The 13,781-nt window shown below is 37.9% G+C and overlaps 4 protein-coding genes across 4 annotated transcripts; 1 reads left to right on the forward strand and 3 right to left on the reverse strand.

Moving 5' to 3' along the window:
• Positions 1-1,656: 1,656 nt before the first annotated feature.
• LOC121755269 (mitochondrial outer membrane protein porin of 36 kDa-like) lies at positions 1,657-3,975 on the forward strand. Its single transcript, XM_042150549.1, has 6 exons — positions 1,657-1,781; positions 1,884-1,951; positions 2,694-2,804; positions 2,967-3,053; positions 3,139-3,347; positions 3,492-3,975. The coding sequence occupies exons 1-6, from the start codon at positions 1,727-1,729 to the stop codon at positions 3,796-3,798; spliced, it is 837 nt and encodes a 278-aa protein (XP_042006483.1). The 5' UTR covers positions 1,657-1,726; the 3' UTR covers positions 3,799-3,975.
• Positions 3,976-4,330: 355 nt separating this feature from the next.
• LOC121755268 (serine/threonine-protein kinase PBL34-like) lies at positions 4,331-7,322 on the reverse strand. Its single transcript, XM_042150548.1, has 7 exons — positions 7,305-7,322; positions 6,559-7,209; positions 5,807-6,141; positions 5,567-5,702; positions 5,246-5,382; positions 5,040-5,163; positions 4,331-4,925 (listed from the first exon to the last, which is right to left on the reverse strand). Exons 2-7 carry the CDS (start codon positions 6,740-6,742, stop codon positions 4,408-4,410), a joined length of 1,434 nt encoding a protein of 477 aa, XP_042006482.1. The 5' UTR covers positions 6,743-7,209; positions 7,305-7,322; the 3' UTR covers positions 4,331-4,407.
• Positions 7,323-10,458: 3,136 nt separating this feature from the next.
• On the reverse strand, positions 10,459-11,031 carry LOC121754419. Its single transcript, XM_042149783.1, has one exon. The coding sequence runs from the start codon at positions 11,029-11,031 to the stop codon at positions 10,459-10,461; it is 573 nt and encodes a 190-aa protein (XP_042005717.1).
• Positions 11,032-11,079: 48 nt separating this feature from the next.
• LOC121754420 (protein FAR1-RELATED SEQUENCE 5-like) lies at positions 11,080-12,105 on the reverse strand. Its single transcript, XM_042149784.1, has 3 exons — positions 12,101-12,105; positions 11,548-11,980; positions 11,080-11,457 (listed from the first exon to the last, which is right to left on the reverse strand). Exons 1-3 carry the CDS (start codon positions 12,103-12,105, stop codon positions 11,080-11,082), a joined length of 816 nt encoding a protein of 271 aa, XP_042005718.1.
• Between the last annotated feature and the right edge of the window lie 1,676 nt (positions 12,106-13,781).

Raw genomic sequence — 13,781 nt, forward strand, 5'->3', positions numbered from 1 at the left:
GTGGTGGTGGTTGGGGTGGTGCGTTCTGTTCTCCTTCTTCTTCGCTGGTCAGTTGATCAGCGGCCACTGCTGTTGCTAAAGCAGCTTTGTATCACGTGGTAACAACACCGGATTCCTGGACTCTCCAATGACGTTAGTATCTCTGTATACGAAAGGATGATTCCAGTGTCCACCGCGTTGGTACCTTCTCATGAACAGAAAGAAAAACAAATGAGAAAAGAAAGAAAACAAAACTATTTACACCTATGCGCTACACACAAACATGAGATAACACCATGCTTCCCGGCAACGGCGCCATTTTGGAAGGACTTGAGTGAGCGATTCGAGTGGGTGGATCAAGCTATATGGGAGATAACTGAACCAAATGGACCAGATAGCAAATGTCATTGCCACTTGATCAAGGCGATCCCGCTCTCGCTAGCCAACCAATGTAATTTATATAACTCCCAATTTTGCACTACTTTAACAGTAAAGCGGCAAGTTCGGGGTCGATCCCACAGAGAAGCGAGTGTATCGAGTGTGTGCGTAGTGAATAGGGTTCGGCTGCTGCCACACTTTAATTTTGGGAGTTTTAACTACTGAGTTTACACTAGGCACAAAGTAAACTATCTACTGGATCAAGTAGACGACAGGCTGAAAATAAGAACTCAACTAACTAAGCATGCTGCGGAAAACATAAAACACCTTGCTATTCAACATGATTAAAAACTGAATCGAAGTCTGAAGCGAAATTAAACTAGAACAGTGAGCAAACGAACGGAAACGAAACAACTCCAATTTTATATCCAGAACTCAGAACAATTTTGCAAGCATACGGAATACAAAACGATCGTTTCTTCAACTACAAAATTAAAGTAAGCTAACACTTCGGAGGATACGAAAGCAAGTAAAACCGAGAGGTCCTCGGCGGGAAACTTGAGATAACGCCGACAGATATCGAGAATACTGTAGCGCTTCCTTCGGTCGCCCTTTCTAACTAACACTTCTCTATCTAAGCTATCTATGGAACTGAGCTAGACTAAATTAAACTAAGATAAAATTGAAGACGGAAGAAGATGGTAAAAGCTAAACTAAAAGCGGGGTCTCCTTCTTTTGTTTGTGGTGGCACATCCTCTATTTATAGGCTCGGCAACGACCTCCAGCTGGATAACGATCTTGGCAGAAGATATTCGCTCACGCTGTGAGCGAGCGACTCATCGATTGCTACGTGCTTTCCTTCTAGAATGACGACGCTTTTCAGTAACAGATTGATGACTCAGCTTCGTCCTTGTGTCTCATGTATCAGAACGTGTCCCCTTCTAGACGTCGTCTTTGATAACAGAATGATGCGCACCATTCAACTCATTATCCTCACGTGTCTCTCTTCTGGAAGCCAGTGGTCCCCTCCTTAACTGCTTGATTATTCCTCTTGATCAACTCCCCCGATTTTTGGCCTTTTTCGCCGGTTGTACTTACTTGATCAGTTTGGCCTTGTTGTCTTGGTCAAGCGGCATTCCTGCACAATTAACACTTATTTTTGCGTGATAAATCGATCAAGTAATGTACTTTTTACCCCTAAACTGATGCATGAAATATGCCTTATCACTTTAATTGGTTTATATGTAAAAATCAATCAATATAATTTGCTCTAAACAATTTGATGCAACATATTAGGATCAGAAATTTGCAAAGCAGCTCTCCATCAAAACACTCATCTCTCTCTTTCTCCAAACAAAACAATAAGAAAATGGTTTACGTGAAGGGTCCAGGCCTCTACTCCGACATTGGCAAGAAAGCCAGAGGCGAGTTCTTTTTCTTCACTTCCTTTTTTCCGTCATTTGCATTTTCAACGATTTCCTCTCTCTATTCCTTTTAATTTACCCAATTTTGGTCGATTTTATCAGATCTTCTTTACAGGGATTACCAGGTCGATCGGAAGTTCACTCTCAGTACTTTGACTTCAAATGGAGTGGTTAGATTCTTATAAATCAAAAAATTGTATCCCGATTGAATTGCATGCAATCGAATTATGAAGCACTTTTTAGCTGTTGGAATTTTGAATCTGTGTGTGTTTGTGCTTAAATTTTCCCCTAATTGCTTTTTTTATTCGAAAAAAAAAATCTAGTACTGAATTCTCAGAAATGTGATGGATCATTATCTATGCAATCAGACTCCATAAATCCAGAGTAAACATGTTAACGGTGGATTGTTATCTATGCAATTGGCTTTGTTTTATGTTTATGTGATGTGTAAAAAATTCAGTGATGTAGTGTTTGCACATGCAACTGTGTATGACGAGAGTGCTCGAGTGTTGGTGTTCGGTTTCCTAGATGAAATACCAAGATATAATCTAGGATAGAGTTGTGAGATTATTTTAGTTGGAGGAGGTTAGCTATGACTAATTATCCCATGATTATTCATCTAGGATTGAGCTGTGTGATTCAATCTCATGAACCAAACACACTGCAATACATATTTAATCGCGAGATACAATCTTGCAAACTGAACACCCCTGAGATGTATTGTTTTGTCTAATCCGCAGATTGAGACATTTTTTTCTTCCGATATGCAAGTTTCCTAGCTAGTTGAGCTGGCTGGCTAGGATGATATGAGACTCTAGTTTCACTTGTTGCTTTGTTGTGCCACTTGCACAAAATTGCAAAGTTTGTTATTCCCGAATGGATCTGATTGTTGCGCTTGTATTTTCCGTACAGGCTATTACCTCATCTGGGATTCAGAAGGGTGATTTGTTTCTAGCTGATATTAGCACCATTCTAAGGAACAAGAACATCACGACCGATGTGAAAGTGGATACCAGCTCCAATGTTAGTCATTTCGGTTTTTTTTTCTTGGTGACGAATGGTTATGGATAATCATAACATTGGTGTGTAACAGAAGGCCTAAAAACAGATGATCAACTGTCGTACTGCAGGTTAAAACAACCTCGATTATGCAGATCATTTTATCTGTCGTTATTAATGTTGCAGGTGTTCACAACTGTCACTGTAGACGAGCCTGCTCCAGGGGTGAAGGCGATCTTTAGCTTTGTCGCTCCAGATCAAAAGTCTGGCAAGGTCTGTACTTTATTCGATTTTGTTGTGTTGTTTGAGAGTGAACTGCAGGACTATATTCCGGGTTGTTGGTAACTTGTGATGACAGGTGGAGCTTCAATATCTACATGAGTATGCTGGAATCAGCACGAGCCTCGGGTTTACTGCTAAACCGACTGTCAACTTCTCTGGTGTAGCCGGAAATCACCAGGCCACTGTTGGCACTGACATTTCTTTCGACACTGCTACCGGGAATTTCACCAAATTGAACGCTGGGATCAGTCTCGTCGCTACTGACCTAATTGCATCCTTGATGGTGTGAGTCTTCAGTTCTCATCTCAATTTTTTCGTGTATATAATCATAGCATTGGATACGAGCTTGGCTGTCTGTCCAATTGTCTTGCATGAGTTTTAGTGTTTATTCGATTACCATGTTTGTTGGGATCCGCCCTTTTTGGACAGGAACGACAAGGGCCAGAGCGTCACAGCGTCCTACTTCCACATGGTCAGCCCGCTGACGAACACCACAGTAGGAGCAGAGTTCACTCACGGTTTCTCGAGTAACGAGAACACCCTTACTTTCGGGGCGCATCACATGATGGATCTTACAACTGGGGTGAAGGCTCGAGTGAATAACTACGGCAAGGCGAGCGCGCTTCTGCAGCACGAGTGGCACCCGAAATCCTTCGTCACCATCTCCGGCGAGGTCGACACCAGAGCTATAGAGAAGAGTGCCAAGATTGGGCTGGCTGTGGCCATCAGACCCTGAAAAACTCACAAAGTAAATTATTGGCGGCAGCTTATTTTTTGGAGTTAGAGCTAGCAATAAAGGTGATGGTTTTCTATTGACTATGATAAATTGTTAATAATTCTTTTTGGAAGTTGTAATCTACATTACCATTTCTTATTTCATTTCATCAATTCATTCATTACTATTTCAAAAGCATTTTTTAAGGTTAAGTTGTGCTAGTTGATGTGATGATAGGAATACTTTTCAATTTGAAATAAAATTTACAAAGTCCTTTTTTTTTAGATGCAAGAAAAATATGTCAACAATTTGTATTAACCACGGGGTGTTTATTTAGTTAATAATATTTCACGGTTTCTTGGTACCAATTTGCCTATTGCATTCTACTTTATTTGGTTTGGTAATTAATTTAAGTTTTAATCTTCTTGCAATGCGATATAGAAGTGGTCATTTTTTACAAGAAATCATCCAACTCAAATGGAAAATGAATTAGAAAATCAATTAGAAACATGTGGCAAAGTATGATCGAAGCCCCCACTTGCAAGAGACTATCTACAACACTAAATATCTCGTCTTTCCCTTACCACAACACGAATTCCTTTTCTTTTCACCTTCAACAACACAAACTAGCTATGGTTTACCGTTTGGTTTCGGTGAGTTACGAGCATACTGGTGGTAAGGCGAGGCATGGGACCCGTTCGGTATCGAGAGGCTTCTCGGGTGCTGCTGCAGCTGCCCGTTCCTCGAGAACGATCCCTGCGTTCTCAGCCCGTTGTTCTTCCCGTTGGCGTTAGCGCTGACCCGGTCGGCATGGAAGTAGTACGACGAGCTCGCCATGTCCTTGAGGTTTGGGAGGGGCTTCAGGGCTTCGACCACCTCACTCATCAAGGGCCGGGCTTTGGGGTCGCGGCTAAGGCAACGGGCAGCCAGCTGGGCGGACTTTTGAGCGCCTTTGATGGAGAAATGGCCTTCGAGGCGAGGATCTATCAAACGGTAAAAGCGTTTCCGGTCGCCTAGATGGGGACGGGCCCATTCCACGAGGTTGTGCTCCCCGTTCGGACGGTTCTTGTCCATTGATCTCCGGCCCGTGACCACTTCGAGCAGGACGACGCCGAAGCTGTATACGTCACTTTTTGATGTAAGATGTCCTGCGTGGAAGCGGAGACGAGATGATCATAATCGAATTGATCGGAGGACAAATATAAACCATCCATGCTCGATAGCTTGAATCAGAAGGAAATGGGAAATGAAGGTTCATTTACCAGTCATGACGTATTCGGGGGCTGCATAACCGTATGTTCCCATCACTCGTGTAGACACGTGAGTTTTTCCTTCATCGGGGGCATCTTTAGCAAGTCCGAAATCGGAGAGTTTGGAGTTGTATTCCTGTAAGAATGCGATAGGGCCGTCAAACGAAAAATCTCAAAATCTAGCAATGATACGCATGGAGACCAAAGGCTAAACTTACAGCATCTAGCAAGATGTTAGACGTCTTGAAATCACGATATATCACTGGTCTTTCTGCCTCCTCGTGGAGAAACGCGAGCCCCTTAGCAGCCCCTAGAGCTATTTTCATCCTGATCGACCACGGAAGAGGCAACGACCCTGCAATCAACAATAGTCATATATCGGTTATATATTGAAGAATAATCAAGAATGACGCCTAGCAGCAAGAAATAACAACTATTAGATATATAAACGCGCAAACACAAAGACTACAGAAGTAACAACAAAACTTGAATGTAAACAAGGTAAGGAACGAGAAACCAAAAGAAGACCGAGGGTATACTTCTGAAAAGGTGGTTCTCCAAGCTTCCTCTGGGCATGAACTCATAGACGAGCAGCCTCTGGTCATCTTCGATACAGTAGCCTATTAATTTAACCAAATTAGGATGAACGAGATCACCTAAAAAGTTCACTTCAGCCTGCCAAACAAAATAGCAAGTCAGAATCATCGGACATATACAACAAGCAAACAACACTAGGCACTGAAAGAAGAGCAAAGAGCGAAATTGGCAAAGCATCAAACCAGCCATTCTTTGTGACCCTGAACTCCATCATGATTAAGGGTTTTGACAGCGACTGTAAGTCCCGTCCCAGGTTTAACAGGAGCTGTGCCGTTCTCTTCGATCCACCCCTTGAATACACAACCAAAACCCCCCTCGCCAAGGAGAGATTCTGGTCTGAAATTCCTAGTTGCCAGCTTGAGGTCTATAAACGTGAACTTGCGCAGCCGAGAAGAAACTTTGAGTTCTTCTTCGAGTTTGCTGCTGGAAGAATTGCTTTCAGCATTGCTGGTTGTGGTGGATGGTATTACCGGGGCAACCAGCTGATCTTTACTTGCCCCGTTTGTAGATTTACTTTCTGCTCAAATTAGCAAATGAAGAAGTGCTTTGATAAGTAAAACACAAACAGCATCATCAGAATAAGCCTAAAATGAACAGATTGATTAATTTCACCATAGGGATTGCAAGAATATATACTCCTATTTATTAAGCTAACACAAGAAGATTGAAACATTTTAAAGCTCAGACAGATATCACTCCACCTACATTGTTACTAACAAAACCTCATATACATATTCCTACCTTCACAAAAAGATTCACATCAAACTACCAAAAACAATAAATCTAACAGATAATGATCAATATGTTGTGGATATTTTTGGCACAATCCCCTCAGGACCACAAAATCAACTACACAGATATGAACAATAAGATAAAAATGGATTAAACTAGAACCATGTTATAATAAGATTAACACAAAATGGGGGAATTTTACCATGAGTGGTGATGCCACTAAGAGAGTTATCAACTTTAGATCTTGAAGAAATACAGCTACCAATAAACCTCAATTTAATCCAACAACCAGTCTCCTCCACATCATCATCATCTCTCTTCTTCCTCCCCTTTGATTTCTCAACACCCCAAGATTCAACCTTTAAGCCATCATCAGCTAACCCCATCTTCCACCCAAGCAAAAATCATCAAAAGCTTCCAAGATTTCCCAACTTTCCCACCTCCTCTTTGAACACCACTCCAATTATCATCAAAATCCCACAGAATCACCTCAAATAAACCATACCCATCTCAGAAAATAAGTCAAAGATCACTTTTTTAATCTCTATTCAAGAAACCCAAATCTCCAATAAGTCGAGTTTTCCTATTATTAAAATCCCCCAAAAAAATTAGGATTCAGGGGACAAAATCAGCTAGGGCCAAACACCACAAAATATTACCAGAATATTTCTCACACCTCCAAGAAACTATCTTTTCCCTATCAAATTCAAACCCAAATTTTGGCGAATAAGTGAAAGTCTGGTTGAAAATATTGGCTGAAAATCTCACTGAGAGAAGGGTCACGAAGAGCTCAGAGATTGCAGATCACATGCTTGAAAGAAAAGGTTGCAGTTGCACTGTTCAACAAGCAAAGCTGGAATCAAATGGATATAGTCAAATAATAGTGATTATCATATCACTTGGAAAAGAAAAAAAGATAAATTTTAAAATAAATAGTGCCACCACTACCCAGAATTGTCTCCTCTTGAGATTAAAAAGGTAAAAGTATCTCAGCTGCGGAAAACACAAAAGTATGGTGACTGTTTCAGATTCAATAGCATAACTAAGAAAAAAATATGAATAGAAAATTAGTATTAATAGTATAAAGTAATCATCTACGGAGTATAATATAAATTTGAGTATGTTTTTCAATTGGTTTGATGTGTGCAATTATTATTCATGTATGAAACTAAAAGAAAAATAATTTCTATACATCCACTAAAAATAATATGTATGATAGTAAAAGTTTTAATGTAAATTTGATAAATATGAAAGAGAGATAAAATAGATAAGCATGCAAAAGAAAAAAAAATGAATAAATTATAAAAGAGAAAGATAAAAAGTGATTCGTAAATTATATGCAACTTTCTATTTTTATTACTAGTAATTTTGATTTATGGATAAAATGAGAAAATGAGACAATTTTTATAGACGGAGTAAGTATATATAGTCATGCCCACGGTTCGTAAACCGGCGGTTCCGGTTCGGAAACGCCGGTTCCGGTTTCGAGAAATGTGGAACCGGAACCGAACCGTGAGGCTATTTCACGGTTCCGGTTTCGGTTCGAAAACCGCCGGTTCCAGTTTCGAGAAATGTGGAACCGGAACCCAACCGTGAGGCTATTTCACGGTTCCGGTTCGAAAACCGGTGGTTTCGGTTCCGAACCGCCGGTTTTTTATGGTTTTTCACGGTTCCGAACCGCCGGTTTCCGGCGTTTTTTTGCGGTTCCGGATAGATTTCATGGTTTTCCGACGGTTTTTCACGGTTCCGGTTTGGAACCGTCTAGAACCGGCAGTTCTGGCACGGTTTCGGTTTGTAAAATTTGGAACCGGAACCGGCCCACGGTTCAAAATATGGCGGTTCCGGTTCAAGAAAAAAGTCACGGTTACGGTTCCGCAGTTAACCGCCGGAACCGAAAACCTTGGGCATCTCTAAGTATATATTCAGAAAATTGAGTGGAACATAGGTTTATTGCTTTTATATAGAATTAAGATTAATAGTAGAGCAAATCGGAGCTTGCCAGATAAACGAGCAAAACTTGTAATACCGAAAAAGCCCTCGAGCTGTCTAAACAAATTAAATTGTTGTTTTTTTCCATCTTCCTTTTTTAATGTATGAATAAGATCTTTATATTTTTGGATTTTTTCATTACACTTTAGTAGGGGTGAGCATTCGGGTTTCGGTTCGGTTTTTTCCCAAAACCGAATCAAAACCGAATTTAGTTCAAAATCCAAACCGAACCGAAACCGAAAAATTGAAATCGAAAAACGAACTTAAAAACCGAAAATCCCGAACAAAATCAAAAAACCATATAATATTTATATATATATAGTCTCATTATTCACAAATCCAGCCTTAAAGACCGAACTAGAGACCAAATTTGTGCCCTTAGATCTTAAATTTGATGGATTAGATGAAATGTTGTAGTGTTAATTTTCGCAGTTCATTACGTACACAAATTACTTCAACACGAGGGTATTTACGTCATTTTGCATTGGGGGTAAAAAATTTAGGGTTAAAACATCCAAACAATTTACTCTAATTCACATTCACGCCTCTTCTTCTTCCTAGAATCTCCAAATCGAGAGCTGATTCATCTCATCTTCAAATCTCCAAATCGAGTTGCCGAATTTGATGACAACAGTCGCTGAATTCAACAACTACATCAGCGAATTCATTTCCATCTTCAAATCTCCAAATCAAGTTGGTGAGTTCGACAACTACAGTCGCCGAGTTCAACAACTACAACAGCGAATTCATCTCCATCTTCAAATCTCCAAATTAAGTTTCCTGAGTTCGACAACTACAGCAGCGAATTCAAATCCGACACATTCAAAAATGGTTGAAGCACGCAACTCGTCGAACGAAGGTTAAGGACGCCGATTAATTTGTTTTATGATTCTATTCAATTAGTTCATGAAGCAGAGCGGAGGAAGGTCAACTTAGGCATCAAATATACTCATAGGCCGGTGGCTAAATCACAACTGATAGATAAGTCAAATCACAAGGAAAGTTTGTCTAATGTTCAGCCGAAAGCAAGTACTGCAAGCCAAATCCCTACGCCAGAGGGTAAAAATGAAGTTATGACCTAGTCATAATGAAATAGTAAATTCATACGATGAAGTTAACTGTGTTGTATGCATATTTGTGAAAAAATAACAATTGAATGAACTAAATAACCTACCTGATAAAGTAATAACCTCATGAAATGAAGAAAATAAAATGACCTGCTTTGTATGCATATTTTGCTAGAAATTACATTGAATGAACAAACTAACCTACTTGATGAAGTAACAATCTCATGAAATGAAGTAATATAAATTCACTGTTTTGTATGCATATTTTGCTAAGAAATTACATTGAATGAACTAAATAACTTAATTGGTGAAGTAATAACCTCATGGAATGAAGTAATATAAACTGACCTGTTTTGTATGCATATTTTAATGTGAAGTATGTTTGTAATGAACTAAAGAACCTAAATGATGAACGTGACGCTGCTCTGCAGCTTCTTCCTCTTCTCAGCCACTGGCGGCAACTCGTCCAGCATCCCCTCCAGCCCATTCTCATAACCTCATCAATTACCTTCTTATGTACCACCTTCCCTATGTTGAACAGCAAGTGCAACACCATGTTATCTACCATCCTCTTCAAAATGTAAATGAAGTAAGAAACTACATGATTGAAGTACAGAAGTAAGGGAATGAAGAACATAATTATCCGAATGAAGTAAATTAGGAACATAACTACTTGAACTAAATAGAACAACCAGCCTCAACATCGGATTTTCCTCTTTAAATGTTGTTCAATATTAGCCTATAATAATGCATTGGGTACCATATTTAGTTCATTTCAGAGATCTTAGTTCATTTTTGAGATCTATTGATTATTGATAAGTGAATGACAAATGGAAAATATATCAAAGTAAGACTAAGAAAAACATTATAATAAAGAAAAAATAAGCCATTATAAAAACACTTCCGTCTATTCTCTTTAAGCTTGCAAAAAGTTTTAACAAATTCAAATTCAAAATGTAAATGAAGTAAGAAACTACAGGACTGAAGTACAGAAGTAAGAGAATAAAGATCAGAAATATCCGAATGAAGTAATAAAACAACCAGCTTCAACATTGGTTTCTCCTCTTTTTCTTGTTCTTCTCCTCCTGTATCTTGTCACAATTTCTTGAATCATGCCGACCAACCTCGCCACATTTTCCACATTTCCGACCAGGCTTGGACATCTCTCTCATTTCCTTCTCAAGCCGGGAAAGACGTCGACAGGAACCTTTGGTTTTGACGACATCTGGATAATGAACATCTATTTGACTAGGGACATGTGATCCATAAAACTTCTCAATCATTAGTCTCTTTTCACTAATTGACAACACATTTCCCTCACCAAGTACTTCTTTTCTCCCTTCAGCCATAATTTGTCTAAATGCTCGAATTTTATCACCGTCTCCTTCAATAAGCCGTGCAATATCATAAAAATCTCCATGCATATCCCTATACTCCTGCTTCGTCTCATCCACAACAATAAATGTTTCAATATCATCATCAAACCCACAATGCACAACCTTGACAAATTTAGACTTCAACCAACGTCCTCCATGTAATTCATTAGGGATTAATTTCGTTTTTTTGTTTCTCAAGACCCAAAAAATGTGACTGCATACAAGCCCAATCCTCCCAAACATCTTACAACTACATGCATATGAATCAAAAGATGTGGAGTATGACACAGTTCAGTTCTTCGAGAATTTGTCGTTGACTACATAAATCTCATTCTCACCAATGATTGACACTGTCACCATAGTGACATTGTCAACTGCTACCTCAATCTCACTTTGAATTAGTTTGAAACCACTATCACTATATATTGTCGAAGCATGCTTCTCGAGGGCTGAATTTGTTTTCAAAGTTGGAATTGTGTTAAAATCCAAGTATTCTAGCATATTGCTGTTGTTCCTTTGTCCATCCAATGCATTGTTGTAATTCATAAGAAATTCAACAAGATTAGAACGAGACTTGGAGTACCTCTTGAAGAATATGTTCTGAGATTCAGATATTGATGTGGTCTTTATTAGTGAACTCATTGGAAAATCCCTAAAGAATGCAGGCACCTGCAGTTCATTAGTTAACAAATATGCTTCAGAATAATGACAGAAATACTTCAGCGTATAGAAAATATGTTTCTAAAGAAGGATACATACCCAAAATTTTCGTGAGGCAAACATCGAGGAAAACCACTCATTGTCCTTAAGCCCATATTTTTCCATTACTTTATTCCATTCTTCATCAAATTCTTCAGGCTCTATTAACTCAGACCACACACAATTGTTTAACTCCTTTTTCAAGTCTTCATTGCCAAGTAGATTCTTTGGTAACTTTTCCAACACCTTAAACATGATGTGCCACATGCACCATCGATGTCTTGTATCAACAAGGACTCTTTCCACAGCAACCTTCATTCCCAAATCCTGATCAGTAATGATCAATTTTGGTGCACAGCCCATACATTTGACAAAACATTCAAACAACCATGAGAAGGAATCAGCATTTTCTTTAGATAATAAGCCTGCACCAAATGCTACAGGTCTCCCATGGTTGTCTTTTCTTGTGAACGGTGCAAATATCATGCAGTACCTGTATTACATCAATTCATCAAAAAGGAGGTTATAAATAGTTCATTCTGTAAGGTATATACTTCAGACATTAAGAGTTTTACTACATCCCAGTAAGAATTCTAAATACTTCTGCACTCACATCATTCCACTGGACTATTAATTCATTATTGACTATTAATAATACATTCTGTTGAGTTATTGAAAGAAACATGTGTTGAATCATGTGAAAACCTATTGGAATGAACTAAAATCCTATTTGAATTAAGTAATGACACATTTGAATGAAGTAATAAACCTATTGGAATAAAGTAAAAATATGTTCATTTCTAATTTATTACGTAATGGATGGAATGAAGTAATACACTTACTTGAATGAAGTATAAACGTACTAAAATGAAGTAAAAATATATTCATTTTAAATTTATTACGTACTGGATTGAAGTAATAAACCTATTGGAATGAAGTAAACACCTACTAAAATGAAGTAATACCTACTGGAAATAAGTTCGTCACTGGTATTTTTTAATTTATTAGTACAATATGTTATACGTCTATTAATAGTCATTTGGTTCTTTTCATTTCTAATATTATTCATTCATTATATATTACTTCATTTAACCAAGCTATTACTTAATTTAGATAGTTCCATCACTTTATCTGTTAGTTTGTAATTTATTACTTCATTTATTTGTTTTCTGACAATATAATGATACATTTATTTATTTGTAATTTGTTACTTTATTCCAGTAGTTTTGGTACTTCATTTCAGTGGTTAATTACTTCATTACATGTGGTTATAACTTCATCAAGTATGTTATTTAGTTCATTACAAATATAATTTTTTGCAAACTATGCATACAACACAGTTCAATTCATATTACTTCTTTACTAGATGTTATTACTCCATCAAGTGCGTTATTTAGTTCATTAAAATTATAATTCTTCACAAACTATGCATATAATACAATTATGTTCATATCACTTCATTATTTGAGGTTATAACTTCATCAAGTGCGTTATTTAGTTCATTACAATATTAATTCTTCGCAAACTATACATACAACGTAGTTCTCCAACTGTTCTTCTCCACTCCCCAAAATTCCTTCAATCTACAGCGACGATTTCCACCAGAAATCCTTCAAAATCAAACCGGATAACGATAAATTGTTCTTGAAGCTTCTCTAGCCCGAATCAAGCAATATATGCATTTCTTTTTTGAAGAATTCTCCCAAGTAGTATTTTTATTTTGCAATGTATGCTTGTCAGTAATCTGCATCACAACTAAACAATACGAAACAAGAAACAAGAAGAAACACACACAAAGATTAACACAACCAATCATATAACTCAAATGTCGTGGATTTGGCAGAATTATTTTCTCACTATTATTCAATTCAGTCAAAAATATCGAGCCTCCTCGTGATGGAGATTTTCCAGTGCTAAATTGGATAAACTAATTAAGGCTGAAAGCTGCTAAAGTGGAATATGCACAGCTCAAAACAACAGCCAATTTGGCTAGAATTCAGAAACTATAAAACAAATTAGGATTCAAACAAAAGCCCCAATGTTTCAGAGAGAGATAGATAGATAGATAGAGATAGAGAGAGCAAAATCCTTATGGAAGTAATATTCAAACAAATTTCATAATCTGCAAACAATCGATAACCATAGATGTATAACTACATCATAGTTATTGTTTGCCCTAAATATGTGACTTAGGTGAATGACCTAGTCAAATGAAGTAATAACCTAATAAAATGAAGTAATGACCTAATCAAATGAAGTAATATAGAAATCTAAATAATGACGATTTCCACACT

The sequence above is a fragment of the Salvia splendens genome, chromosome 11, assembly GCF_004379255.2.
Source record: "Salvia splendens isolate huo1 chromosome 11, SspV2, whole genome shotgun sequence".
NCBI lineage: Eukaryota > Viridiplantae > Streptophyta > Magnoliopsida > Lamiales > Lamiaceae > Salvia > Salvia splendens.

Coding starts and splice junctions, on each gene's coding strand:
- LOC121755268 (XM_042150548.1), bottom strand. CDS start 6,742: ATGGGGTTAGCTGATGATGGCTTAAAGGTTGAATCTTGGGGTGTTGAG. Junction 5,383..5,566: donor GGAGAACCACCTTTTCAGAA/GTATACCCTCGG, acceptor TGTTGATTGCAG/GGTCGTTGCCTCTTCCGTGG. Junction 4,926..5,039: donor CCCCGAATACGTCATGACTG/GTAAATGAACCT, acceptor GCTTCCACGCAG/GACATCTTACATCAAAAAGT.
- LOC121754419 (XM_042149783.1), bottom strand. CDS start 11,031: ATGTTTGGGAGGATTGGGCTTGTATGCAGTCACATTTTTTGGGTCTTG.
- LOC121755269 (XM_042150549.1), top strand. CDS start 1,727: ATGGTTTACGTGAAGGGTCCAGGCCTCTACTCCGACATTGGCAAGAAA. Junction 2,805..2,966: donor AAGTGGATACCAGCTCCAAT/GTTAGTCATTTC, acceptor TTAATGTTGCAG/GTGTTCACAACTGTCACTGT. Junction 3,054..3,138: donor CAGATCAAAAGTCTGGCAAG/GTCTGTACTTTA, acceptor TTGTGATGACAG/GTGGAGCTTCAATATCTACA.
- LOC121754420 (XM_042149784.1), bottom strand. Junction 11,458..11,547: donor TTGCCTCACGAAAATTTTGG/GTATGTATCCTT, acceptor AATGAACTGCAG/GTGCCTGCATTCTTTAGGGA.